The 24,151-nt window shown below is 40.2% G+C and overlaps 1 protein-coding gene across 29 annotated transcripts in view; it reads right to left on the reverse strand.

The window, feature by feature from the left end:
* The window catches only part of macf1a (microtubule actin crosslinking factor 1a), a 150,254-nt gene that overhangs the window by 3,411 nt on the left and 122,692 nt on the right, over window positions 1-24,151 (reverse strand). For 11 of the 29 annotated variants that reach the window (XM_043217110.1, XM_043217109.1, XM_043217108.1 and 8 more), the window contains 40 exons: window positions 19,783-19,944; window positions 19,532-19,702; window positions 19,195-19,361; window positions 18,871-19,030; window positions 18,110-18,436; window positions 17,777-17,861; window positions 17,466-17,692; window positions 17,166-17,372; window positions 16,526-16,753; window positions 16,148-16,366; window positions 15,803-16,006; window positions 15,247-15,255; window positions 14,670-14,895; window positions 14,350-14,576; window positions 13,704-13,826; window positions 13,510-13,611; window positions 13,327-13,428; window positions 13,070-13,243; window positions 12,564-12,719; window positions 12,281-12,478; window positions 11,898-12,026; window positions 11,231-11,413; window positions 10,401-10,556; window positions 10,093-10,299; window positions 9,887-10,006; window positions 9,628-9,797; window positions 9,373-9,532; window positions 8,740-8,934; window positions 8,371-8,643; window positions 8,084-8,272; window positions 7,870-7,981; window positions 7,291-7,445; window positions 7,002-7,164; window positions 6,763-6,917; window positions 6,601-6,675; window positions 5,868-5,885; window positions 4,718-4,835; window positions 4,236-4,298; window positions 3,536-3,568; window positions 1,171-1,382 (listed from right to left, as the gene is read on the reverse strand). In XM_043217110.1, coding sequence (XP_043073045.1) covers window positions 1,171-1,382; window positions 3,536-3,568; window positions 4,236-4,298; window positions 4,718-4,835; window positions 5,868-5,885; window positions 6,601-6,675; window positions 6,763-6,917; window positions 7,002-7,164; window positions 7,291-7,445; window positions 7,870-7,981; window positions 8,084-8,272; window positions 8,371-8,643; window positions 8,740-8,934; window positions 9,373-9,532; window positions 9,628-9,797; window positions 9,887-10,006; window positions 10,093-10,299; window positions 10,401-10,556; window positions 11,231-11,413; window positions 11,898-12,026; window positions 12,281-12,478; window positions 12,564-12,719; window positions 13,070-13,243; window positions 13,327-13,428; window positions 13,510-13,611; window positions 13,704-13,826; window positions 14,350-14,576; window positions 14,670-14,895; window positions 15,247-15,255; window positions 15,803-16,006; window positions 16,148-16,366; window positions 16,526-16,753; window positions 17,166-17,372; window positions 17,466-17,692; window positions 17,777-17,861; window positions 18,110-18,436; window positions 18,871-19,030; window positions 19,195-19,361; window positions 19,532-19,702; window positions 19,783-19,944 — 6,360 coding nt within the window. Of the gene's footprint in view, window positions 1-1,170; window positions 1,383-2,625; window positions 3,444-3,535; window positions 3,569-4,235; window positions 4,299-4,717; window positions 4,836-5,867; window positions 5,886-6,600; window positions 6,676-6,762; window positions 6,918-7,001; window positions 7,165-7,290; window positions 7,446-7,869; window positions 7,982-8,083; window positions 8,273-8,370; window positions 8,644-8,739; window positions 8,935-9,372; window positions 9,533-9,627; window positions 9,798-9,886; window positions 10,007-10,092; window positions 10,300-10,400; window positions 10,557-11,230; window positions 11,414-11,897; window positions 12,027-12,280; window positions 12,479-12,563; window positions 12,720-13,069; window positions 13,244-13,326; window positions 13,429-13,509; window positions 13,612-13,703; window positions 13,827-14,349; window positions 14,577-14,669; window positions 14,896-15,246; window positions 15,256-15,802; window positions 16,007-16,147; window positions 16,367-16,525; window positions 16,754-17,165; window positions 17,373-17,465; window positions 17,693-17,776; window positions 17,862-18,109; window positions 18,437-18,870; window positions 19,031-19,194; window positions 19,362-19,531; window positions 19,703-19,782; window positions 19,945-24,151 lie in introns of those variants that run through there. The other 18 variants (XM_043217120.1, XM_043217119.1, XM_043217103.1 and 15 more) reach the window with 14 other exon arrangements.

Here is a 24,151-nt window from a genome sequence, read left to right on the forward strand (position 1 = left end):
ATGTTTGGGATCTCTTAACATTATTTAAAAATGTTTTGAAAGATGTTTCTTATGCTCACCGAGTCTGTATTTATTTGAAGAAAAAAGTAGTAAAACAGCAGTATTATGAAATATTATTACTATTTGAAATGGGCATTTTAAGTTTTCAATATATTTTAAAACTGAATTTAATAATGGACTGGGAAAGCTGAATTTTCAACAGTCTAATATATTGCTAAAACATTTGTGCTGCATAATATTTTTGTGTTAACTATAAAGAATTTTCTAGTCGAAAAAAAGCTGCTTTTATTTTATATATTTTGTAACATTATACATGCTTTTGATCGATTTAATGCATCCTTGCTAAATAAAAAAGTAGTGTGTGTAAAAAAAATCCAAAAAGTATACTATAAATTACTATACTATAAATAATTTTTTTTTATATTGCATAAAACATATGCAATTACACATACTTAAATACTCACGAAACATACAGATGTAGGCAAAGACCATAATGAACATTCAAATATGAAGTATGATGTTATGAGTTATGTGATAAATGACATTTATTACCAAAGCAAGAGAAACTACACTTACATTCAACAGTAAATAGTCTGCTATATCTCTCTCATTACCGACCGCATTTTCTCTCATATTTTGAACTGTATATATATGTGCAAAGATCTCTTAAGCCTCAGTATCTTCAGTGCAGCAGTAATTACAAGATTATCTTGTTTTTGTAAAATGCTAAACATCATTACCGATTCTGCAAACGGTGTCTATACAAATGCTTGTAAACAAGCACAGCTGTATATCTAGATAAACTGATTAAATGTACACTAGAGCTAAACCAGGCTGCATTCATTTAATCAAAATACAATATTGTGAAATAGGCTGTTATTACACTTTAAAATAAATCAGTAAACGTAATTTATTCAAATGATGACAACGCTTACATTATTTACTGTTACTTTTGAACAAATAAATGCAGCCTCGCTAAATAAAAGTATTATCACGTTTTCAAAAAAAAATCGATGACTTCTCAAACTTTTGATACAAGATGAGCTGTTTGAGACTGATTTAACCTTCAAAGTTTTCACGCAGATATTAATGCATAAGCATGCTCTCACAGTAAACAGTAAGCATGGGTTATATCCGTGTTATATATAAGTGTAAGATGGTGACACTCACCCTTGAGGAGGCTGTAGGCGTCGCGGGCGCCGAGGGCAGAGAGGCGCAGCTGTGGGCGCTGTGCGACGCGGATGAAGATGAACGGGTGGGCGAAGCCGTGCGCGACGAAGGCTTGGATCGCCGACCCCGGGACCGGAAGGCCGCCAGACCCTGCGTGGCTCCCTCTGGAAGAATGAACTTTTCTCGAAGCTCCAGGTTGGTACGTCCACGAGCTGCAGAAGATGAAAGGAGGAGAAACGAGGTCAGCTGCTTGGCCGTACGGGACGATGATCAGGCGGAGAGCGGTGTGAGTGGAGAGAGTCAGCACTTCCTCCGGCCCACCGCTTTGACTCAGTGCAGACAGAGGGATCGCTCACCCACTTTGAAAGCGGTCAGTGCGTGTGGTGGACACGATGCAGGGGGTTAAGAGTGAAGTGAGTCAGAGCAAGCATCTTCAAAACAAGAACTCACTTAAAAAAACAAAACAAAAGCACAGCTTCCCTCAGCCCACCATGTAACAGTGTGCACACGCAGAAACAGCGTCGACAGACACCTGAGGGTCATGCCTGATAATGCTTTTAGCAAACACTGAAAACCAACGCAAGCCTCCACGGAGCATTCTCAATAACAGATACCCAATGCAGCAGCCCTTGCACAACACACAGACCTGAGCAGCCAGCAGGGAGAGAGGAGAGAGGAGAGAGAGAGAGAGAGAGAGAGAGAGAGAGAGAGAGAGAGAGAGAGAGAGAGAGAGAGAGAGAGAGGAGCTGTATGTATCACAATGGCAGCAGTAGCTGTGGTCAGAAGTTCTCCATTATGCCCTCAAAGACATCAGTGTTGGGGAGTAACTAACTAAAAGCACAGACAAATTCAGTTACAGTTTTCTGTAGCGTCATAGTAGAACACAGCATGTAGCCTTACAGACGGGCAAAATGCAACAAACGCTCACTTAAAATGGAAAGCAGGATTGTTTCATTTGACTAATTTATTGAATCATTTATGCTGCTGTTCACCAATGTTTTAAACCAATGTAAAGTGCTTCTATCGTTGTTGTTAATGGACACTAAAGTACACTAATATTTTTTTTATTGAATATACACATTTATATACACATTAGATATTAGATGAAAACATCAACGTTGCATTTATAGCACGCTTAAGCACTAAAATAAAATTATGCTCAAGTCTAGGTACTGAAGATAAAATAATAAATAATAAAAAAACCACATAAGCACATTATTAAATGTTGAAATTTTATATCAAATACATTTTATCAAGTTATATTATTATTAGAACCATTTTTACTAAATTAAAACTACATTAACATTATATGTTTCAATTACATTTTACACACACACACACACACAATTACATTTAATTCATAATTACATTGACATAATTACATGCAATACATTTGATAAGTTTTATTTTACTTAAATTGTAATATATATATGTGTATTATATATGTATGTATGTATGTATGTATATGTAAGTATGTATAGAGAAAGAGAGAGATTTTAAGTATAAATAAAATAAAAATGAAAATGACTGTATAAATAATAGGTTTCCAATTAGTTGTATTTATAAAGTTAGTTTTCCTCAAGTTTAAAAGTTGTCCTAGCAGATGGGTTCCATTAACGTCGACATCCACAAAGTGTTGTCAAAAATAAGCTTGTGATAAATGAGTAAAAGTAAAGTAAATGCCACTTGCTTTAACATTTTCATAAACTATTTGAGGTCAGTAAATGTATTTATCCACATATTGCTTCCTTAAATAGTTTTAGTGCATTATTTAAGTTTTGTTTAATAATGTGTAGTGTGGCTAATTAATTTTCCAAAAATGTGGCTTTACTGTAGTTGAACTACTTTAAATTATAAGTAGCTTTTAGCTTGGTTAACTACAGTTTCAAAGTAGCTTCCCCAACACTGCATGACACTCACTTTTCCATCAAACCCAGTCAGAGCAGGGCAGTTGATAACTGCAGCACCATATAATTTCCTCCCCACAAACCAGGTGGGGCCTGTAATTCATTTCTCCATGAGTAATTGCTCTTTAAGAGTTGCTTCAAACAATATTAGAAACCCCAAGCCTGGCCACACCCTGGTCCTGGATGCTTTTTCACTTGCAATATTCATCCAGGACACACATGAAAGGAATCAAGTCCAGGCCTGGCCAAGCCTGGTTTGAATGGTTAGCATGATGCTAGCTGACACATAGACCTCACATAGTTCTCACACGCTCACAGACCCCACATACTAAAAGACACAGCAGTGATGATGGGATGGACCGGAAGCTGGACAAAAAAGTTTAGAGGCTTAGAATGAAACAGACAGACAGATGTCGTCAAACAGGAAAAGAGGTGAGAAAGGAGAGAAGATGAGGTACCTCTGCAGCAGAAATAGCCAGGAGTGACCGTCACTGAGAGACACAAGAGACAACGTGAAAACACGCATTCACACCATCCCACAGAAAGAGTCACATACGCACACTCACGTTCTGTTGAAAGGGATAGTTCACCCGAAAACTAAAATTCGGTCATCATTTACTCCCCTGCACCAGTTCATTCCAAACATGTACTAATGAGAAATTTGGCAGATGTCAATCACCTCAAATAGACTGACATTAAATCTAGTGTTCTTCATGTGCTCGCACTGTATAGAAAAGAGCAGCTTAAACATTCTTCGAAGTATCTTCTTTTAACGTTCACAAAAGTAAAAAGAGAGTCATACATGTTTAGAACCACATTTTGAGTTTAATTTTCGGGTGAACTTTTCTGTTAAGACCTCTTGCTTGGCAGCAAAACCGTCTACAAACATCCAGTTTTGGATAATAATATGCAGTAAGTATCTCAAATCAATATGCAGGAAGTGATGTAAAAGACTCTCAAACTCTCAAAGCGCAAGTGGTCCTTTATGAGCTCCAGGCGTGAGGGTCGGGGCCCGGGTAGATCAGTGTTACGGTCAGCGAAGCACAGCAAAGCAACAAAGAACCAAACGAGGAGTGAGTGAAACAGAGGGAAAGAGAGGGAAACCAAACGAGTGAAAAAGAAGAATATCTGAACGAGAAGGAGAGAGAAAAACCCAACCTATGCGAGATGATATGGAGCTGCTGGAGTCAGAACGGAGGATTTTAAGTCCTGGATGTTGCACTGGGGAGAGAGAAAGAGAGATAGGGGACGGGGCAGAGAAAGAGGAAGGGAGAGACCTAAGGAACATGCACCATGCACTACAATTGCACAAAATAAAAAAGGAGAATGACAGGGAGAAAGAGAGAAAGGGCCAAATGTGTAGGCCATGCACATATATATATATAAATATATAAAAAAAACCACCATGGGAAAGAGGTCAGGAAGTAATAGGTAAATAATAGAAGATGAGATGAGATTGAACTTGGATAGTACTGAAAAGATGAGAACACTTGTAAAAAAGAATGAAGTGATAGATGATGATAAAAGTATTGAGTGGAAATATGAATAATGCTGTGTCTGTCAGTGTTGAGGACCTCCTGGAATCTTCTTTTTCATAGCCCTAAAGAGCAAGTTTCCTCCAGAGCTCATGTCAGACTTACCTCGGCATGGGTCGTTCTTCACCAGGAACTCATCCAACGCCATCCACCCTCCTCCAACCCGAACCATGACGGTACTGCGCAGGATTCGTACAAGACGCAGCTGCTGCGAGTCTCCGAACTGAGGAAAGGCAGAGGGAAGAAGAGGAAGAGAGGAGAGGAACGAACGTGGATATGAGAAGGAAGAGGACAGAAAGAGAGATAAAGGATTATCATTTTTGTCTTTTAAAGGGACAGTCCACCCAAACTTTACAGTTCTGCTCTTGTTGTTTCAAACATGTTGTCTTGTCAGTGTGAAAAACAGAAGGAAAACTTGATTCTTTAATTTCCTTTTATATTTCACAAAAAAACACTGAAGTTTGGAATTACATGAGGTTGAGCAAACTACAATGGGTGAACTATTCCTTTAAGATCATGTTCAAATTAGTTCATTATACTAATTACGTTACGAAGCTTCAGGCGAATCAAAGGAAAAATCACACCGCGACATGCATCAAAACATTTTTTTTGTAATCTACATGATTTATGTTAAATCTCGCCCAGTTCAAATCCCATCTCTACAATAAACGCCACACCACAGCAATTCTCTGGAATTTTTCCCTGAACATTTGTCCTTTTTTTACTTCAAAGAATTGCTCTGGTTGAACGTTTATTTTCTCTAAGTCAAGAAATCAGCCACTGGATAGTTTTCCTCCACCAAAAGCCAAAAAAACCTAAAATCATAACAAAAAGCCCTGTAAATCTGAACCATTTCCTGATCATGATAAATCATTTTCAATAAAAAACAAGCACATCCCAACCACAACACGTAAGCTGAACCTTTGAAATCTGCCTCTGGATTTGGAAGGCGTACATAAATGCATTTAATTTTTTGGCAATAGTACTGCAATTTTTGTCTCCCAGACAGGAAATGCCCACTGAGAAAGCAGGAAGGGACTAAAGAAATCCCCATTTCAGACAGCAGCCAAGAATGTGGGCTGTCCACAGGGAATTCTTAGCTAGCCCATGCAGAAACTGTCCCATACTGATTTAGATCTGGCTCTCTGAAAAAGCCCAGAATAAAAGGCCAGCTTCTACAGTGGGAGCTCATGGGAACTGTACAGAGGCAACAGATTTCAGAGGACATGTCACAAACACACACTGCTCACTTTACCTGATTCCCAAGGAAGAACTATAAAAAGTCCGGTGCACATGGAGGAGGAATAAAACAAGAGGAAAGAAAAGAAAAATAAGGGTGAAATAACAGATACAGACATAAACACTTTAACCTTTTATGTTGGCATAATGATTCATTTCCTTTTAACTATTCCTAAAGATAGCATACAATGGAGAACATATCCACAGTGAACGTGATGATTTATAAGCAGGGTAGAGTGCTTGTGAATTGTTGCTTGAAAACAAACACAGTGAGGACACCACAAAAGGTGAAGTAGTAAAGAGACAGACAAAGACAGACAAACATCAGGATGTGGAGTTAGCATCATGGATCTGTAGCCTGTGCAATGCAACAAGTTAGTTAACGGTCTTGTCAAAAATCATTAACCAATGGATAATGATGCTGAGGTAGGAAACACTTGAAGGCAGTAGCCATGTCTCATGGGCTGATCGTTAGTTGGTTGTGAAGTATTATGGTGATATTGCTTACACACACAAAACTGCCAAGGCACCTTTATATCGAAATGACAAATTTATACAGATGTCACTGAAAGAGTGTGATGCTGGTTAGAGTCGTAGTATTACAACGGCAAGCTCAGGGATGATCTGAACGAGAAGGTGTGGTGATAAAGCAGCTCATTTATATCCTTTTATAAATGTCATATTAAATGCATTAAAACTTCTAGACTTGAATTCATGCTTGAGTGCTAAACTGGGCTCCAGATTCTCACCCTGTACTTGTTCTCTCCAATCTGCTCCACCTGAAACCTCTTAGCACACTTGCACTGGGCCACTTGTCTGGTGACCTGGGATAAAAAAGTGAATTTAATTCAGCTTAAACATTTAAAAAAAGTACATTATAATGGTAAATGTACTAAATTCATCATCCATACCTCATCCTCGATTTTATCAGCGTCTGTTGTGGGTCTGTAAGCGTCTTTGTTGGGGTGCAAAGCAGCCACAAATTCATAGTAGTCGATGTAGCCGTCACAATCACGGTCAAAGATATCAGCAACAGCTGTCATCTCCAGCTTGCTGGTAGGGAACTCTGCAAACAAAATGCATAGTTAAAGTTTCATTAAAAAAAGGTACATGAAAACTAAAATCAGCAGGAAAGTCCATGAGGCTGTACTTGATGCCAAGATGCCGTCGATGAACTCCTGGCGGGTGATCTTTCCATCCTGGTCCTTGTCGATACGTCGGAAGAAGTCCATGACTCGAGACTTCTTGTGGTTCATCCAGCGCATGTATTTCTTCCTCCACACATCAAAGTCAAAGTTGGCGAATTCTTTAAGCTGAGGGTGTAGAGAAAGGTCATTATTACTTCTACGGTTTAGATTTCACGTGTCTGATATCACTTTACTGCTAGTACTTAAAGAGAGCACAATTAAGAGAAAAACATACGGTAATAATAGTAATACCTCTTCTAGTCTGTCGAGAGCATCATTCAGCTTGCGCTGGCGATCGAGGGCAAGCAGCCACACTTGCTGCCAGCGGGAGCAGAGCTGGGTGAGCCGAGGGTTACCACTGGTTACCTGTACTGAGTGCTGCTGTTGCTGCTGCTGCTGGTGTTTTCCTGTAAGGAGAGCACAGACAAATATGTTCAGAATAGCATACTACTGTAATAAGTGAATTCTGAGATATATTAGTTTGCATACTTTGCACAGCATACATATTTATTGTACATGCGGAACACCTTAATAACTGTATACACAATGCACTGTGCTTGACTTTACCTTCAATTTCTATTTTCTAATTGTTTAACCTCCTTCAGATTCTATTTTTAAAATATAATATATTAGTATAGTATAGTACCTTATTAAGCAGTGAGTAATCTATACTACCACTAAAAAGTTGCAATAATTGTACTTATATTTCACTGTATGCAAATAAATAAGTTAGTTCTTTTTAAAAAAAAAGCCTAACATATAAACAGTCTCTTATGTAAAGGTTTTGCATTTGTATGCAGTATGCGTGCAGGTGAGGATAAAGTCTCTTACGGTTCCCTCTCCTGTCTGAAAGGCTGCTGGGATGTTCTGCAGGTTTCCTCTTGTATGTTTTTGTTACTTTGTCAACATCGGGTTGTTTTCGGGTCATTTCTTCCATGAACACCTGATGGACGACAACGAAACTAATGAGAAACCTCTCAGCAAAACAGTGCAATTAATTTATAAAATACTGAGGGACCGTTGATGAATGAGTCGTCCCACTCACCTGATGCTCTGTGATTAGTGTCTTCAGTTGAGGGATGTCCTGGGGGAGTGGTTCAGTATCACGCTGCACCAGTGTGGTCTCCGCCCACTGTAGCCATGACAGCAGCTCCTCCAGTAGTGCAGCATTGTTGAGCAATTCAGTTAGAGCCGTCTCCAAACGCTGCTCGTGCTGTTTGGCCCATGTCAGCACCTGTAGAGCAAACAATATCGTTTGACTTTAGTATTATATACACATTTCAGACTTATTATAGTAGGCAGTGACATTTATCTAACTTTTTTTTTTTATACCTCCTCAAAGCGAGCTCTGATGATGGTGATCCAGTGTTTGATGGTTGTGATGCAGTCTGGGTGGCACACAGCCAGGATGGCTTCACCCATGCCAGCAGCTTTATTCACATCCACTCTCTTCTCCTCCACCGTTTGCATGAAATCCCGGTGCGTGTGCAATAGTGCCTGCAGAGTCTCTACCTCCTCTGGTAGGACGCCCCGGAAACGCAATGTTTGCTCCGCCTCGGAAAGCCACTCCAGTAACATCTGAACAGCTGTGCGGAACTCTTCTGCCTGCAGAAAAAGAAAGAGAAAATAGATAGTCAGAAGAAAGTATTAACACTACTCTTTGTTTCATTCAAAACAAAAAAAAAACCCAGTCAGACGTACTTGTTTGAGAGCTTGTTGGAGCCGGGTCTGTTTAGAAACAGACAGGGCACAGACTGTTTCCCAGCGGTTGCTAAGCTCCTGAAGTTGAACCTTGACCCAGGCAGTGTCGTCCCGGCCTGTCTCCATCAGCTCTCGAGCAGACCGCTTCAGAGCCTGCACACTGCTTGTCCTTTTTCCCAGCTCTTTTTGGAAGACCTGAGGAACAAAAAAAGTGCCACCACTTAAATCTCAATCCTAGTCAGAAATGTCCATCCTAGTAAAAGTCAAAAGTGCATTTCCATTACAGATTTGCGCAAACTTTTGCAATATTTTGTAAATGATGATAAAAAACTATTGCAAATTATGCAACTAAAACTAATGTTCTATAGATGTATGCAGTATAAATAAAGAATGATCATGCAACTTTAATATAGGTGACATGTTTCTATTGCAGTTACTGCAAAATATTCCTTTTACAAAAGCACTCGCAAAAGGTAGTTTTTCAGGCGATTTGAAAATGTATGTGTCTCCATCTGCCGTATTTTATAGGTGTCGTTATTAATGACAAACAAGGAAAAATTTTGATGCAAGTCTTCAGGTTTCATGTTTAAAATCTTGGAAAGCATAATTTCCAGAGAATCACCCCATTAATACCTTATGGGAATCCATTAGATTGGAAACAAGATCCAGATCTCCATGGACAGGCTGGTCCTCTGCAAGCTGAGGTTCCACACGATACAGCCAGTCAACAAGTGCCTGGAGAGCCTCAGCAAACTGACCTGAGAACAAGAGGGCTTCCTCCAACTTATGTTGCCTAAGGAGAAAAACGTTCCAAATGATTAAATTTTCTTCACTTCATTTAACATTCAATCATTACCATGAGGCATGTCATATGGCAGAGTTTCTCACCTCTCCACGCTCTTTCCGCAAACTGTGTCCCACTTGTCACGGACCTCGCCCAACAAGTTGTCCAGTTTTTGTGTGTCTGCTGGCAGTGTGGCCTTGTCTCTCATGGCCTTCCCAGAGCGCACTGTGGTGTCATAGACCGGCTGCTTGGAGCCAAGAGACTTCTGGAACTCCTGAAGTACAGTGGGCATAAGACAGAAGGCATAAGAGACAAGTCTAAAAGTTTTTAACTTGAATTTGAATGCATGCATGAATGCTGTACCTTATGTTTGGCCAGCTGGACTTTAATCTTGTCAGGCTCATTAGAGATTTCCAGCTCAGAGTCCAGCCTGCTCTCTGCTTCCTCCAACCAGTCTGTCAGTTTCCTCCAGGCCTCATGAAACTAGACAAGAGAAGACTGCCGACTTCAGACACAGAGAAAGGCATCATCAAAGAAACACAGACAGTGAGAGGTAAACCAAAATATACCTGTTTGGCTCTCTTGCGGGCCTCATCCAGGTGGCGTCCTCGGTCTAGTGATCTCTGCACCAGTTTGTCCCAGCGGGCCTGCACACTGAGCAGCAGGTTCTTAATGAGAACCACATCCTGTTTGAGACTGGCAAACCGCAGCTGAGAACCAGCTTTTTCCAGAGCCAGAACTTGTTCTCTGTGAGTGTTCACCTCATTCACAAACACCTGAGACATACATGGATATAGAAAAGGACGTAAGTCAAGCAAAAGTAGTCAAATTCAAAACTCTTATCAAAAACAAAAGCGAGACAGATTTTCTGACTGACCTTGTGCTCATCTATCTGGAATAGTACGGTGTCGAGAATGAGGCTGGGTGGCTGAGCCATGTTGAGAGTCTGCTCTGCCTGTGTCAGCCAGTTTATGGTGTCCTGCAGGGAGGTCTGGAATCCTGTCGCCAATGAGACAGCTTCCTCCAGTTTCCCCTGTGAACACAGAGATGGACACAGAGGCAGAGAAATCATAAAATTGGAAGGCAGAATAAGATACTTCATTCATCTGTTCATTAATTACCTAATCTGTTATTTAAAGTCCTCATGAAATCGAAATTAACGTTCTTGGGTGTTAGTATCCGTATGTTATTCTTAAGGTTATCTATACAGTGTCAGTCTGTACAGTGAATGGCACGTAGTGCACACTGTAGAAGATAGCAAATGATTCAGACAGTGTAAGTTGCTTTCAATGGGGCAAATGAGATCTGGTTTCACATTGTGTCACCCAAACCATAACAGAGTGCACAGTCTGATCCGGACTTTGGCTCCAGTCTAGAGACGTGCTCGTAGATCATATGTGTGAGTCGGTATATATTAAACACTTAACTACACAGACTCACCATAATTATGATCACTTTTTTGTTTTAGTAAGAATTTCACACTGAATCTTGGGAGTAATCTATTAGTCTGTGGCTGTAAAATGCGGCTTTACTTCTCTGAGTTCAACTTCTCTGGCAGATCTAAACAAAACGCTACTGGCTATTATAAAAAGGGGGTGTGGCTGCTCCTTGTATCCCGTCCTGTCTTCCTGTTTCAGTTGAAATTACATCACCACATAGAATAATGCTTTGTGTTTCAAGGCATTCCAGTGGACTATAAGGTATTACCCTTCTGTCATCCATTTTGGCATTGAGACTGGCCCACTTGTTCTGTAGCATGGCTAGGTTCTGTTGGGTCTGGGTGGTACCAGGTCCAGCATCCTCCCCGCCTCTGGCCAGCAAAATGGACTCTCCCTTATCCAGTAGCCGATGGTACTGCTCACTCCTCTGGTTCAACTGAGCCTGGAGCTCCTATAAACAGGACAAAGCAGGACAAGATGATTATCAAAAAGTTTTGCTACTATTAGATAAAACTACTAAATTAGTTTTTGTTAACTAAAATAAACAGATTTTAAAAATCAAATATAAGAAATGCTGGAAACTAAAAATGAAATTACTAAATAGACAAAACTAATAAAACAACAATTGCAGAAAAATTCTAAAACTTATTAAAAAAGCTTATTCACAATATATATATATATATATATATATATATATATATATATATATATATATATATATATATATATATATAACTAACTAAAATAACAGTCAACAAATAATAATACAATAATAATACAATGCTTTTCCTAATAGAATATAACGGCAACATATTTCTTAATATGTTCTTCATTTAATGTAATTTCTCAAAAAAAATTAAATGCTCTAAAAATAATATATTTGAGAGTGGTTTGATATATAGTGAGTGGACTAGAGGTGAACTCATTTTGTGTACCATGTGTTGCTGCAGCTGCTCTCTGGCGGTCTCAGGCAGGCCACCTGTGGGTTTGGCAGCGGACAGCTGACTCTCTGTGCGTCTGAGCCACTGCAGAAACTCCTCCAACTCTCCATGGAAACCCTCCGCCTGACACAGAAACCATGCAAGAGAAAGACAATGAGCTAATTGATCCGACACCTGTACTACAATATTAAAGAGAACCATTCTCGCTGCACAGAAACCCTTCAAACTGCATTCATTTTATTAAACCAAATTAAATGTGATCCATTGCAAAGGGTGCAGTTCAGGCTACAAGTTCAATTCAGTTGCGCTTTTCTTTCATTGTTGCTTTCAATCAGATCTCTCTTTATAACGATACAGTGGTATTATGTAGAGAGCACCTGTTGCAGGGCAGCTTCCAAAAGCTTCTGCCTCTCATCAGTCTTCAGCAGAAGGTTCTTCCAGCTGCGGTTGAGCTCTTCCAGCTGGTCTCTCAGGTGGTTGATTTCGTCTCCAGGACTGGACTCCAGCAGCTCAGAGCCTGCGCTGTTCACTGCCTCCACTGTAGCCCGATGGGACAGAACGTCGTTTCTTAAAACCTACAAAGACAGCTTTATTAAAGTAATCAGCCTTAAAAAGGACATAAAAAGTAGAGTATATAAAAATGTTCTAAATATTCCCTACGTGATGCTTAGCCAGCTCAATTTCGATGGCCTTGGGGTCAGAGCTAATGGGCCGCTGTGTGTCCAGTGTGGCGTGTGTGTGACTGAGCCAAGACTGCAGTTCAGAAAGAGCATGCTGGAACTGACCTAGAGCCAACAGCGCACCCTCCAGTTTGTGCTGTGAGAGAGAAAAGAGTCAAAATACAAATCAAAAGTAAGAGCATATCCTGTCTGCCCTCTTAAATGCAGATTTAATTTAACTCCATTTTACTATTCTAATTTCACAATACCCAATATTAGAAAATGATAATAATAATATAAAAATAAATCTAATAGCAATAATAACGAATTAACTCATAGATTATTAGCCCATTGTAGGCTGTTTTACAAAAAATACTTGGAGCATTAAACTCTTATCAGTGTGTGTTTATTTGTATTTTAGTTATCTAATATATCTGAATTTATTGAAGTATAATTTCATAAATGCAAAAGAAAACCGAGATAATAAACTGGTCTGAATTTTCTCACCTGTCTGATTGTGATTTTGTCCACCAGGTTGTCCCACAGGTGGCGTAGCTCAATGAGAGGCTCCTGAATCATGTCTCTGTCTGTTTGGTCGCTTACTTTTTTGAGCAGCAGCTCTCCTTGGTGGCAAAGCTTCTCCATGTCAATCTGCTGCTGGTAAACTTCCACTTTATATTGCTGTCATGAAAAGGAAAAGGGTCAATCTTTTTCTCAACATGTTTTATTTTTTGAGATAAGAGTAGATAAGGTCTGTTTTAAACCTTGAGCTCTTCGATTTGTTGTTTAACGGTGCTGAGGTCTGTCCCTACAGCTGGCATGTCGCACAGTTTGATAACAGCATTGTCTAAGTAGTCAAACATTCCCTGAGGAGATATAAAGGGATAATTGTGAACACACAGCTGGGTTGATTAATGAGGGCAGATTTTGTGGTACCAAAAGAGCACCTGAAGAGCATCCTGGTACTGCACAGAGGCAGTCATGGCCTCTTCCAGTCTCTCCATTCTCTCTCTCCATGTGCGGTTCAAGCCTTCCCACGCTGCATTCATCTGTGTGGAGCAAAATCAACAACATTATTTTGTTTAAATGTGAGTGGAGCAGGGCGTTCTCAAAACTGCTTATCACTGTTCTAGCCTCTTACCTCATCGATGGTCTTCTTGACCTCTGGTTTCTCAGTCTCTCCGCAGGCAAAAATGAGGTCAGCTCCAAGTGTTCGTACAATCTCCAGTTCTTCCCTCAATCCATCTGTCTCTGCTTTAATGGCCTGAGTGTGAGATAAAAACATCATGACTACATTCTCTTGAGATCAACATCTTGACACAAGATTATGTAGTTTGATCTAATAATTTACAAAAATGTACATGGCTTTCACATTTCTGCTGTAATGACAAAGCTGACTGTTTTCCTAACTTATTTTTTACATTGAGTCTCCATTTTGTGATTTCAAAATAAAACATTTTAAGCTTAGCATTTTTGATTTTAGAAATTATATTTCGCTCCACAGTTCCAAAAATGTATTTTTCAATTTTGATTATTTATTATATTATAATACTATACGAGAAATAACTTTCAGTTTATACATACAATTTTTTTATTACAGATCCTTTTTAAATTTTGCTGATGCCCTCTAGTGGTTGCAAACTGATGATCAATACAGAGCTTCTTTAAGACATTAACAGACTATAAAACATGTTTTTGAAAATATGTAGGTTTGGATCTCCACAGAAAATTTTAATAAACCAAAAAAAGAAATCATGTCTTGTTAGTGACTCTATTTTTGGACTGACCTCTGCTGCCTCTATTTGTTGTTTTATAAGTGAAGGATCCACCCCTGGGTCCTCCAGATCTTTCACAATGTCCTGAGAGTCACGGAGTGTGCTTAGAAGAGCGGCCATGTCAGCCCAGAATTTTCCGGCCAGATCTAGAACATCCTGGAGCTTTCCTTCTCTCTCCTCTGCCCTCTGCCTGATCTCATCCCACAGAGAGCGCAGCCGCAAGAGACGTGAACGCACCGCTGAGATTGGGAACAGATTACACATTTACCAAATCACACAGGATAAACGTTTCAAACAACCATAAAGTTTAATTTCAGATTAAAGATCTTTACCCTGGGCGGCGGGATCGTCATGAGGGGCGCGACCAATGAGCTCTTCTCCTCGGGCACACAGGGTGCTGAAAGATGGAAGAAGTTTGTCAAGCTCTAGTCCTGTTGCCCGATGTTCTGCAAGCTGTTCCCGGATCTTCTCCACCTCAGCTGCCACTGGAGGAGGTTGCCGCAAGCGTTGGACAGCACCTTCCAAAGTCTCCAACAGAGGGTCCATCTTATCATGAAACTTAATGAAGAAAAAGAAGAAAACAATTAGATCAAATACAGAACACAATAGTAACAGAGTAGAAGGAAGAGGCATAAGGAGAGGGGAGATTTTTGCCCAGACACGTGCTAAGGGGTAGAAGTTGGTGTTTCTGCTGAATACCTTTATTGTAAACGACTAAGAAATTAATCGAAATGCACATTGCCCATCTTCTTGTACTAACAAGATACTAATCTATAGGTCAACTAAAGTAAAGTTAAAACTAGTTTCAGCATATAAAGAATAAAACATTAAAGATTAAAACAATCCTGATCCTCAATCCAATACAGATGTTATATCATTGGTTAAATCAGTGGGTGATGATGCTCTTACCTCTACCAGCTGAGGGAGTTGCAGAAAGCAGTGATGATGGAGGGATGGACACACACAGCACATCCACAAACATGAGTGATGGGTGGACGGATGGACCAGACGGACATGGGAGGTGGAGGTGCAGGGAATAGGCAAAGGGATAGTTGCAACAAGCAGGAATGTAGAAAGTTTGAGGGATAGAGGATATGGAGAGGAGAGGGTGACAGGAATGGGACAGGTGGAGTAACAGTGAAGTAGAGTTTGAAGGGATGGAGGTGGAGAAACAGTACAATGTGTTAATTCAAAAGCATGCAACAGGCCAGCACGAAGAATTAATAACACAAAAATTAAGCCAAAATGCACCTGATGATGTCAGATGTCAGTGATGTTAATTAAAAAAAGCCTTAGACTGAAATAATGAGTTAAATAAAGGTGATGTGTGTCATTAAAATAGCTTGAACATCTAAATGAGTTGATACTGTGCTGTATAATGCTGAACTGTGGGTTGTAACCTTTAAATAAATCACAAGCTGGGCAGCAGTCAAACATAAGCATGCTAACATTTTGCAGCAAATACCTGGACAGACTGTGACACAGCTTCATCCAGTGCTGTCGCTCGACCTTTGACCTCCTCTTTGATGTTGAGGTAACGTCTCTCTGCTTCATTATAACGTTGTCTTACTGTTGCCCCTTCCTGGGAACTCAGTTCTGCCAACTGTGGGCCGATCTTTAGCAGTTTATCTATGTGAGGTTTATGCTCAGCGATGGACTCTCTCAGAAGCTAGGAAGAAAGATATAAAAATGTCATGTGATGTCAACAAATGTACTATACTAAATATGATCTTTCGTGACTTAAATGCATCACATAGCCACAAAGGAGCAAAATGGACTCAAGTCCTTCATCTGCATCCTGCCTACTCACCCTCATCTGGTCTTGTTGTTGTCTGAGTGCTTCTGTGTCAATGGCAGGAGGGGGTAACTGTGTAATCAGAGCCTCTGTCTCGCCAAGCCAGGGTTCAAGTTCCTCATATGTCTCCCAGAACCGTGCTACTAGCACCTGAGCCTGCTCTAGAGCTGAGAAGCGCTCAGCGTGATTCTGATTTACTGCTTCATAACGAGCACTTAAAGAGTCCGTCTTCACCTACAGGAGGAAGCAGAAAGAGTTTTATCGGGTTAATCAAATGAATCTTTAGAGACTGGAAAAAATGCATGAGTCACATCAATTCAATTTTCCAGATGGAACCTTTCTCAGAGAAATACTTACATGGCTTATTCTGACCCCTCTTTCCCTATTTCTTACCTTCAAAGCCTCTCTCTGTTGTTCGCTGCATCTCTCCAGGATGTCCTCTCGTGTCTTAAGGAGTTGGTCCACGGTGTCTTTGTGACGGATGATGTCAATGTTAAAGGCTCTCTGCACCTGGAGTTGAGCCACTGTCACATCAGGCTCCAGGCTCAGAGGCCCCAGGGACGCCAACTTCCTCTCAGTCTCTCCGACCCAGGTCAGCTCTGCATCGACTGCCTCCTCATACTGAAACAATTACACACACAAATACACTGTCAACAAAAGAAGTTTACAATCCTAAATAAACTTTCCTTAAGCAACAACCTAAGTTAAATATTTATAATATTATAATGCATGCTAATAATAATAATAATAATATAATAATTACTAAAATGCATGCTAAAGTTGCAAATGTACTTATTTTGGAGTCACTTTAATGCAAAAATTATGTGTGCTAATAAGCAACTAGTTAATAGTGAGAATTAGTTCCTATTTCAAAGTGTTACCATTATTTAAAAAAATATATAAAACAATTTGTGTCCTTTCCATCATTCTAAAAAAATTTAAATAAAATAATTATCTAAAATTAAATTTTATATAAGTTTAGGTTTTGTCTGTGTTGTTCATACATATATTTGTACAGTATTTGCAGCAGTACCTGCTGTGACCTTTGGATGGCAGCCTGCACTAACTGCACTCTCTGTGTGATGGTCTCATCGGCTTGGCGGTAACGCTGATTGGCATCGGCGACCAAGCGGTCCAGGCCTTCCCGTGCACGCCAGGGTACCAGATCCAGTAAAGCACTGCCCACCTCATTCACTGTGTCCAGAACTAACCTCTTCTCAGCAGACACACACTTCAGCTCCTGATCCAAACATACACATACAATATAAAATAATGAATTCACTCATAAAGAAAAAATTAAAAAACAAAAAAATAAAACAGTAGACATTCTCACCTTCTGTCTGTCCTGATAGGCTGGTGTTGTGTCTGGCTCAATGTTATTAAGCTCCGCCTCCACGCTATCTAACCATTGGCTGATGTCATCGTGTGAGCTAGCAAATCGCGTGGCTAACTGAAGGGCCTGTTCCAGAGTACGGAGGGCTTTGCTGCTGCCCGCTGTCATCTCTGCGTAGCGGCTTTTGATGCCATCTAGCTTCTCCTGAATCAACAGGACCTCCTCACCTGTCACAGAGATCAAATACGATCGCAGTCAAAGCAGGAATTTGTTGATACACCAATGAACACAGAGGCTGGATGGAAAAGTACCAGTGGTTTGTTTAAGCAGAGCCTGTCCATTCTTAATGGCCTGGTCCACTGTCTTCTTCCTGCTGACAATCTCTTCATTAAGAGCCTGCAGGGGACCAGCAGCAGCAACATTAACTCTGAACATAACTCATTGCGATTTTATATTAAGTAAAACAGAGTGAATTAAAAAAAAAACATTACATTGGTATATACATTTGATTACTTAATCGTAATTCATTTGAATTGAAATATAGACCTAGTTCTGACTTTACTAAGAAAGAAATATTCTAATTCTCTATACTGAATTTAAACGATATTGTTGATCCTGGGCAGCTATGACCTTCAGAGTCATACCAGTGTGTGTTTGTGTTGCTGCTCTAGTAGCTCCGGCTGATAACTCTGCACTGAGACCTCAGCAAGTCTCTGGGCCACCTCAGCTAGCCAGTTAAGGACTTCCACCTCTTCCTCTCCAAATAGCTGTGCATTGGCCAGGGCCTGCTCCAGCATGACCTCTCTTCGACTGCACCAATCGCTCAGCTCCGTGTGCCCGCTGCGCACTGCTGCCACACGTTCGCCCAGCCAATCACGATCAGCCACACAGCTGAGCGGGTGCAGTGATTGACTGAGAGTCTCAAGGTGGTTTACATCATTCTCCCGAGAGGATACCTCCTCTTGGAGAGCCTGGCATTATAGCCCAGAGTAAAGAGGAGATGTGAATGGATGAGCAGAAGGAGAAAAAAGACAAGGCAAACATAAACATGATGATGCAAAATAATGACAAATCATAATTAACTAATGTGAGACAAATAATATGAGAATCAACACAAGATGAGATGGAAACACAAAATCATGATGAAATTAAATTGCAAAATGGAAAGGATGTGGGCAGGATCACAACCTGAATTTTGTTCCTTCTTAGATAACTGCACTCCTACCAGTCCATTTAAAACCACAGGAGACTGACAATCTGTTCTCTCCTCTGCATCTCTAGTCAGTCTAATGATGCTTGACACTTTCAAAATCGCTTGCTAAAATTATAGATCTTGGTTTGGTAGCAACAATTCTGGCAACAGACTCCTAGGATACATCTCTCCCAGGTGTTGTGTATACTCTACCTTGTGCCTTACAATCTGCTGTGTGATTTTGGAGGTCTGGGTTCCCATTGGCTCAGCGGAGCTCAGGCGTCTCTCTGTTGCACTCAACCACTCACCAAGCGGCTCCACTGCCTCGTGAAACTGCAGCGCCAACACCTGCAGCTCCTCTAGCTGTCGCTGCCTGAGGACATGAGGTCAGGAGGAAATCTGTGTTATATTCTTATGACTACTCTGTTTTTATGGCCTTGTAAAGCAACCAAGTGATTGAGTTCTGAGTAAGAGATTCGATTAAGAGATTTTATGGCTGTGTCTGGGTGTCCATATTGCTCTGATTATGGAGTTTACCTGGCGCTGGCCTTTTCCAGCAGATTTGTCCATCTCTCTCCTAGGCTCTCAAGTTGTTTCTGGATTTTGTCTCTATCTTGTGTCTCGGCTGTAGCAGCGATACGCTCTCCTTCTGCCCTGATCATCTCAACCGTTCCACGGCGGTCATCAAGCAACCTCTGCAGCAGCTAAGAATAATATGGAACCTCAATTAATTATTAGTATTATTATTTTTCTTATCTAAAGTTCCTTTTAAACCATTTGTCACAAAACAGATAATTTCCAAAATTGGAATATAATATAACAATGTTAGTGTATTTTAAAAACAGATTACATTAAAAATTGCTAAAAATCTAACCTTCTGCTCCTGAATTTGTGCTTTCACTACACGGTACTCAGCAGACGGAGGTTTTTGATTGGCTATGAGCTCCTCTGTGTCACTCAGCCAGCTCAAGAGTGGCTCCAGAGCATCTTGGAACTTCCCACAATGTAACAGGGCCTCCTGAAGTTGTGCGATTCTTTCAGCAACCTGTAAATGTGAAAAAATTAGATATATTAATCCGCTTCTATCAGTCAATTAAAAAAGGCTAAAAACGGAGGCAAGTTTACCCTCTTGTTGAGGGAGTTCCAGTGAAGGTTGGTGGTCTCCAAGTCATGTTCCAGGGCCTGAGTGTCAGTGTGTTTAGCTGCGCTCTGGATAAGACCTTGACCCACAGCGTTGACATGTTGCAGTTTGGGCTGAATGCTGTCTATCTGTTCCCTTTCTACGGCCTAAAGAGTGAACAAAAAAAAGAGAACAAATGACTTGAGTATATTACTGGACACTTGCTCTGCTACTGAACGTGATATGATAGAATGTGTCTAAACAGGTCAAGGCTGTGCAAATACAACAACATGATAACGGTGGCATAGCCATTCATAAATCGGTTTTCAGCCCCTACACATTGACTGAAATTAAATACAACGCCTTGGCAGCAACACTGTACAGCTCTATTTCTTCAACAGCCCAACACTACAGCTCTGACAGAATATCCAACACAGTGGTTCACCTCACACAGGTTGCCAAATACTCCTAACCAATGCCATGACCAGCAGTTACCAATGTCAACGTAAAATCAATTTTAATTTGATGATGTCACTTATCTCAAAGAAACAAAATGTTAAAACAGGAAAAGCACTTTAATGCAACAACTTGGAATTGGTTGGATTACAGGGGGTTATACAATTTTACTCCTGTCAACACTAGGGATGGACAAATATTACAAATATTTCTATTCTGTACCAATAAGGCCATATTTATTTTCATTTTTACAGACGCTGTTAAAGTTTAAGGTGCATATAGAAATCACATTTTGTCTGAAGAGTTACTGCGATAAATGAAGAATGAAGTTAAAGTTATATACAACAAGTTATATACAACTATAAAGTAGCTGATTCCATTTCAAAATAAATAATAACATTTTTACAGTCTAACTGAATTATTAGTTTTTAAAGATTAAACTGAACCTTAAGGTAATCATCTATAAAGCAAAGGGAAATCCTAAATCCACTGCATGTGAGTGTGTGTTCGTTTGTTTGCAGCTGTCTTGTGGCGAGGGGCTTCATTCCTGCTTGAAACAGGATGTCTGTCGGCCTCAAAACAATGAACCACAGCTTCAACCTGCTCCACCCTCTTGTCGACAGTATATGAGACTGTGAGAATGTACGTGTCTATGCAACTAAATGAATGTTTGGTCCCCTTTTGTCTCTCTATATCCTGTCCAACTTTATCCTGAATCCATCATCTAGGCCTCCTCCTCCTCCTTATCCTCGGTGTGTATACTTGGAGCCATTTCGCATTTTTAATCCTGATCATTCATCACATGTGTCACTTTTCACCCACCAGCACAGAAATAACACCATTCATCTGCATCTGGGGCACAACTTGTATGGCCAACTGAAAGGGAAAGCTGCTATTTATTTCATAGACAATTATATATCTATATTATATATGCCACGACCAACAATTCACAAAAAGAAGAGAGAAAATTTAGTGTGACGCTCACATCCACATGCATTAAGACGTAGCTATACATATCCATACAATATAAAGAGGTCAGTGCAAACAAGAATCTCTCCTCTTTACTCATTCTCTCAGAGAGCATTTGACTCTTGTAATGCAGGCCTCTGGAAAATATCTAGGATGCCTGTCATTCCACTCAAACGCTCTCGACCAATCTGGCCAGCAGGCCAGTCACACACACACACACACACACACGAGCGACCTCTTCACACGTATCTCTCCAGCATTCTCTGTTTCTTTTGTCACCAAACTTTAAACTCTTTTCTCATTCAAACCTCCACAGATCACTTTTAGCTACTGGCAGTATTCCATTCTACCGCCAACCCACAACATCACTGCCATTGGAGTCTTTTGTTTCTCTCGCTTTAAACCACAACTCTATACTGCCTAAGCGGGTATGCCCAGATTTCAGTAAAGCAAATATTATAATAGCTGGCTAGGCTATATCCCCCACACTGTGTGCTGATTTTTGCTGAGCTTTCTAAACCTTGTTCTGTATCTGAAAGCACAAAGAAAATTATTTTCATGAAATGAAAGGCAAAAAAAAAAATTAATTAATCAGACTAAATTAAAAGTACCAGTAAAAAGTTTGGACACACCAAAATTAATGTTTTGAATTATACTAAAGGCCTTTTGAGACTTGAGAAGTTGTGCTTATGTATGAATTTAATCCAAAACAGTTAAGTTTTATGAATGACTCAGAATGCAACAATTTGGAAAACACCATTTGGTTACTGCATATTTCCAATAATTCCATTTACATTATTTCATAAGTTGGATGTTTGCTATTACTATTTTGTACTATTATTACTATGAACTATGAATTGAAGTGTCTTTTATCTGGTACTGCATTTGAAATTTCATTTAAACATGCATGTTACATTGCTAGACATAAAGTGGTCTACACTTTGGGAATTATTTAATGGAAACTTTAAGGTGTTTTTTTTTGTCATGTTTGTCAAATATAGCATAGACACAACCAAGGCATGAAATTTCCTCTTAAGGCTATAAATGTATAAAACCCAGCAAAAAAATAGTCTATCTTGTCTTGAGGGACAAGTGGATGACACATTAGATGTCAAATTTCTGGAGAAATGTGATTCCTTTCAAAATCCATAAAAGCATAGCTATTAGCAAAAATCTTGTTCTACAGACACTTTCCAAAACTCTCTCTGCAGTCCTACTCTTCCTGTCTTTGCTTTCACCTCCTGTTTTTCTCTGGCCTCGCAGTTCCTTGTCTTTATCTCTGCTTCCTTTTCAAATGACTTCAGATGACTTCATTTTATCTGACGTAAATGTTCTAACATGGACATAATTCATAAGGTACCATTAATAAATACTGAGCAAATGATCTTCAAAACAAAGTCAATGAATTTGCAGCATATGTGACTGCTTTGTTATGGCTGTCGTTGTGCCGACAGGGCTGCAGGGTTTGTTCAAGAGGATTCTTTTGTTTGCAACAGTCTTTTATCACAGGTGTTTCCCGCATGCTGTCTTTCACTGGCATCACTATCCAAACAATCAAATATACCCGTTGTTACCATACGCCATAACATCAGTGCTCACTCCCTCCCTGATTGCTCTTTCCTTTCCACTGTGCGCATATTATTTGGCGTGTCTGTTCACCTGACAGTCTCTAAAACTCTACCCTGGACAGACTCGAAAATGATTGTGGGTTTCATGTTACGTCAGAAATTTCTTCAGATGCCTCATGCAGCTCTTATTTTGAGTACTACCAGGTGTTCTGCCATAGAGACTCTTTGTTCATTCATGTTCAAGCTGTTGCAAAATCTTCTAACATTGCCCTCTAAATCAGCCTCCATTGCAAGTGTGCAATTTCACTGGAGACGGCCCGTAACGGAGAGCTGCTCCAAAAGATTACAAAGATCTTTCCCGAGGGCTGTGGTTGACTCCCTCGGCTTTCAGCATTATAGGGGTGATAGTCTGGCCTTGCTCTGATAGGACTGACATGCCCTTATCATCTATTTACATTTCTGACAACTTCATACAGTGTTTGTGTATTACTGGCAATTGTGTCTACTCTTATAGAGGCTGATGTTTATTTCTCACTTCCTTATCTCAACTGCAGTACCATCAGACTGCAGGAGGGGGATTTGATATGAGATGAAATTTGAAGTTTGTTTAACACTGGACGACAGCCACCTTTCAAATCAGTCATTTTGTTCTGCTCTTTTAATTCTTCAGTCCCAATTGAGTTTAAATATCATTTGCTATCTGATAATCCTCTCTCCCCAAATCCAGCCTGACAGGGTTTCTGCATTTGATTACATCTGATGGGACAGGGAGCTTTGAGAGTGACCATACAGAAAGGCAGATTTGACTACGGCTGAGGGTCAAATGAGACATGGATGACCAGTCAGACTGATAGAGAAAGTAAAGAAATAACTATCCAGTGGGCTTAAGAACTAACAGGCAGTCTCTCGGCCACCCGCCACTGTCAGTGTGAAACAGAGCAGACACAGGGCCTTGTCACGGCAGCTGAGAGAGAATGTCAAGCACACACTCATATTAGTCAAGAAATCTAACATGTATTTACAAAAAAACATTCCTGTCTGTTTTTTGACTCCTAAATCTCTTTCGAACACACACACACACACACACACACACACACACACACACACACACACACACACACACACACACACACACACACACACACACACACACACACAATGTGCTCACTTAGACAAAGCAGTGCTCAAACAGGCAGAAAAAGCAAACCCAGGCAAATGTGTGCACAAATTCATTTGCCTGTAACCAAACACACAAACGTTCACTAGGGTTGGACGACTTTGGAGTAACCATGCTTTTCAACCCGGAGAGCATGTTTGAGTTCATGTGCTGATCACTGCAATAGACAAACAATCCCAGGATACACAAAAATAGCATGCACTC

Source organism: Puntigrus tetrazona, chromosome 19 (assembly GCF_018831695.1).
Source record: "Puntigrus tetrazona isolate hp1 chromosome 19, ASM1883169v1, whole genome shotgun sequence".
In the NCBI taxonomy this organism is placed as follows: domain Eukaryota; kingdom Metazoa; phylum Chordata; class Actinopteri; order Cypriniformes; family Cyprinidae; genus Puntigrus; species Puntigrus tetrazona.